Here is a 4,251-nt window from a genome sequence, read left to right as displayed (position 1 = left end):
CCTCGGGCCATAATTCAGCCCCCACATACCGACACACGTACGCGCCCTTTCAACCTACCTCGCACACACGCTCCCACGTTCGCACGCACGTACGCACGCACGCACGCACAAACTTATGCTATATATATATCACGCTCTCACCCTCTCTCTCTCTCTCACCCTCTCTCTCATTCTCTCATTCTCTCTCTATTTCTCTCTCTCTCTCTCTCTCTCTCTCTCTCTCTCTTATACTCCCTTGGTCTCGCAATTCTCGTCTGCGCGGATGCGCGAGCGTAGCCAACCCCCATATATAAGGCTCCCATGAGTGGCGGAGCCCGCTCATTTTCGCCGCACCGGTCAACCGAGGCAGCGTCGCCGTTCCACCACCTTGGGCGCCTCCACTAGCGTGGCAGCCCCGCGTCCTCCTCCGACTCCTGGCCGATCGCCGAGTACACGGTGAGCCTCAACCTACAGCTTTTTAACGGGCATTTCGAGCCTTTCGTCGACGAGTGCCGTAGTTGCGAGTCCGTGCGGCCGACTTTTAGTGACGGAGCGATCGCGGGCGATCGAGCCCAGCCTCGTGGGACTTCAAGGCCGGCCGCTGGACGATCGGGGGCACCGAGACGAGTCGCGCTTACGTCGTTTCGGGAATGATCGAGGGATGGTCCAGTCTGTTTTAATGAATTATATGCGAACGCGGTTGCTCGCGGCCGATGGCTTCGACTTTTCCAAGGTAGCTCGTTGTGATTTAATGGCGCTGCCGTTATAGGGAAAAGGTATCGAGGACGAGATAGTCGAATGAAAAGACGCGACGTGAATTAGAAAGCTACGAGAGGAGTACTAAAGTCGTATATATATATATATATATATTGTAAAGAAAGGGTTACCATTTGCATTAATGGCACGTCTTTATGGAAATCGAGAAACCTATGGTAAAAGACGCGTTGATTAAATATTGGAAAAAATCATCGGCCGATTATCAAGTTCGCGATCATATGCTGTTGCAAGTCACTTATGGGCCGGGACAGTCGCTTGACGTGATAATAACGTACGTAAAGGAAACGTGACGTTGGAACTTAAGTCCGGCCGAAGAAATCATTGTTGCGGATTTATTTGCTCTTATAGCTTGAATTTATGGCTTTTGAAACCACGAGCTTTTGAAACATTATAAAGCTGCGTATTGTTCGAGATGACATTTCACCGTGATATGTCCCATTACAAATAATCAATCGTTTTTTCTCAAAATTGTAAAGTGTAGTAATATTTTTTTAAAAGTTTGGTTTAATGACGGACATTTTTTAAAAAATAAAAACTTTTGCAATCAGTATAATGCGAGTCAAAGTTTAGCGCGATTTTACAAAACGTACACGCGCACGCGGGCGCCCACACATACGTTTATATACATATATATATATATATATATATATATATACATACATACATACGTATTATTTTCTTAAATGCATTAATCGTCGTTGTATGCCATGGATTATGCAAACTATTAACTGCTAGTGATATGAGGAGTCGAGTCGATTTCTAAAATATTCCTTCAAATAGCTATTCGCGGATGTATTTTATTTTCTCGTGCAAAATATTTTACGTCCCAGAAATAAAGCAAACGATCCTCTGGCGTAAAATTCTTCAGCTCCATATTAAAATAATAAGTTTGCAAAGTACAGGATCGTAAAAGCTTTAATTGAATTTCGTATTGTTTTAAAGTTGCGTGAAATATATGTAAAAATTAGGGGACATAAATTTTTACTGAATTTAAAATATTCGAATGCTGGTTTATTGGTAAAGATGGTGAGATGAATTATAATCAAATTTTCATGGCCCACTCAGGCTATGGTAAACTACATATGTGTACGATAAAAGTCGGTCATTCCGTTATAAAAACAACCAACTAATCATAAGAAAAAAGAAAAAAGAAAAAAAAATGAACAGCTATGCTTCTTTAGTATTCGATTAAATATATATTTTATAGTAGACGCATATATTTTGAAATACTTTTCACGAGGCAAAAATTTGGAATTATAAAGTGATACGGTGCCGAGAGCCGAAGAACTTATTTCTCTTATTCGGTTACTTCTGCGTGCAGGTGTGCAGATAATTAATACACTGCTGCTGGACGTTGAGTATTGACAAACTTCAATGATCTCAATATGACTGAAGTACGTATTGTTTATGTAAGGGTATATATATATATATATATATATATATATATATATAGAGAGAGAGAGAGAGAGACAGGGACGAAGTTTGTTCGGTATATTGTCAATATAGTTAGAGATATAAAGTATTTGAGCTTGTTGCGCAGTTTGTAATCACCGAGTATTTGTTAAATATATTCCAATGTTTTCTCTCATTTATTTCTTTCGTTGGCATACACATTCGATCATAGTACAGAATTGTGTCTCACAGGCGTCAGGACGTCGATTCAATGTATTTTTTAATAGCGAATGGTTTCATTAGAAAATATTACGGACTCGGTGTGCTTTATCGCAACATTTTCAATAACATTGTTTATTCATTTTTTTTCCACACAATGCAACAGCTTTTTTTTTCTCCTTTTTTTTCGGCGTCTTTGTAACTCTAATGAAATTATCGAATAAACTTTAGTGGGAGAAGGCGAACAAATGTTCGTGCTAGTTATCCGCGCCTCGTCGGGCTAATAATAAAATATCCAGAACGGGCAATTACTTTCGAAACTTTGCAAGTAGACGCTCCCGCGTAAAAAGTCATAACATACGCATTTTTATTATCAGCGCCGTTTAGTTTAGACGACGATACTCGTCCCCCGTTGCAAATTACGCGTATGATAAATGTCAAAGGCCGGAGGGGGAGGGGGAAGAGGTTTTAATAAATCGCGCGAACCTAGCCGGAGCACCGCAGCTCGAAGATAAATAATAATATAATAAGCAAACGCGGGACAGCCTTCACCTACCTTGCATCCGCTTTCGTATTAAGAGACCGAGAGGGCTGTTTATTAATCCAAGGTGGACCTCGCGACTAACGAAACGGTATAAACGATGGTAGGTCCCCCCCTCCCCCCAACCACCCAGTGTCCATCGCGCAAAGTTTCGAAGGATAAGTGACGCGGCAGGCAAGTAGAATTCGCGGGCCAATCGCAAGCTGAAGCGGCACAAGTCGCTCTCGACTCAATGGAAACTAAATCACGACCGTGGCTGCCTCAGGTTATGTCTCAGGTGGCAGTGGCGCTAGGGCTGGTCCTCGGTCTTCAGGTGTGGCTGTCGCTGTGCGCGGGCCTCGTGCCCCCGGAGTCCAGCTTCTCGGAGGAGCGCCAGGTGTACGCGGTCCCGCGGAGCCTCGCCGGGGACTCGCGAGAGCGACGCAGCAGCGGCCTCGGCTCCTCCTTCATCCGCTTCGGCCGGGATAGGGACGCGGCTCTCGGATCCGTCAGCCAGCCGCACACGCGTTCCGACACCGTTATCAGGTTCGGCCGGGACGGGCTCAACGGCCGGCTGAATCGGCTACGCCAGGAGCGCATGCGCAGGCTTGCGAGGCTCGCCCTCATTTGCGCGGCCAAGAGCCAGGAGGACTCGCCCGCCAGCTCCACCGAAGGGAGGAGGAGGAGGAGGAGGAGGAGGAGGAGGAGGAGGAGGAGGAGGAGGAGGAGGAGGAGGAGGAGGAGGAGGAGGAGGAGGAGGAGGAGGAGGAGGAGGAGGAGGAGGAGGAGGAGGAGGAGGAGGAGGAGGAGGAGGAGGAGGAGGAGGAGGAGGAGGAGGAGGAGGAGGAGGAGGAGGAGGAGGAGGAGGAGGAGGAGGAGGAGGAGGAGGAGGAGGAGGAGGAGGAGGAGGAGGAGGAGGAGGAGGAGGAGGAGGAGGAGGAGGAGGAGGAGGAGGAGGAGGAGGAGGAGGAGGAGGAGGAGGAGGAGGAGGAGGAGGAGGAGGAGGAGGAGGAGGAGGAGGAGGAGGAGGAGGAGGAGGAGGAGGAGGAGGAGGAGGAGGAGGAGGAGGAGGAGGAGGAGGAGGAGGAGGAGGAGGAGGAGGAGGAGGAGGAGGAGGAGGAGGAGGAGGAGGAAGAGGAGGAGGAGGCGGAGGAGGATAGTCGGCAACAAGGAGGACGTCAAGAACCGACGAGGGCCGAGGTTTCGCCGGTTGACTCCTCGTGCGGGATAACTCCGAGCATTTACGAGCAGACAAGAAAAATGCATTAAACTAAAACGAAGATGACATAATGATTAATAGATAAGAGCACTCAATCTGTGTAATAATATTGTGATGTACATGAAACACTGAAATAAAGCCTGTT

General features: G+C 47.1%; 1 protein-coding gene across 1 annotated transcript; it reads left to right on the top strand.

Moving 5' to 3' along the window:
* Positions 1–341: 341 nt before the first annotated feature.
* On the top strand, positions 342–3,560 carry LOC105364628 (uncharacterized; the record flags this gene model as incomplete). The annotated part of the gene is made up of 2 exons (XM_011502607.1): positions 342–435; positions 3,174–3,560. A coding segment is annotated over exon 2 (384 nt), but the record flags the coding sequence as incomplete, so codon positions are not given.
* Between the last annotated feature and the right edge of the window lie 691 nt (positions 3,561–4,251).

This window comes from Ceratosolen solmsi, unplaced genomic scaffold (genome assembly GCF_000503995.2).
Source record: "Ceratosolen solmsi marchali unplaced genomic scaffold, CerSol_1.0 scaffold39, whole genome shotgun sequence".
NCBI lineage: Eukaryota > Metazoa > Arthropoda > Insecta > Hymenoptera > Agaonidae > Ceratosolen > Ceratosolen solmsi.
This window is presented reverse-complemented; position numbering and strand designations above follow the sequence as displayed.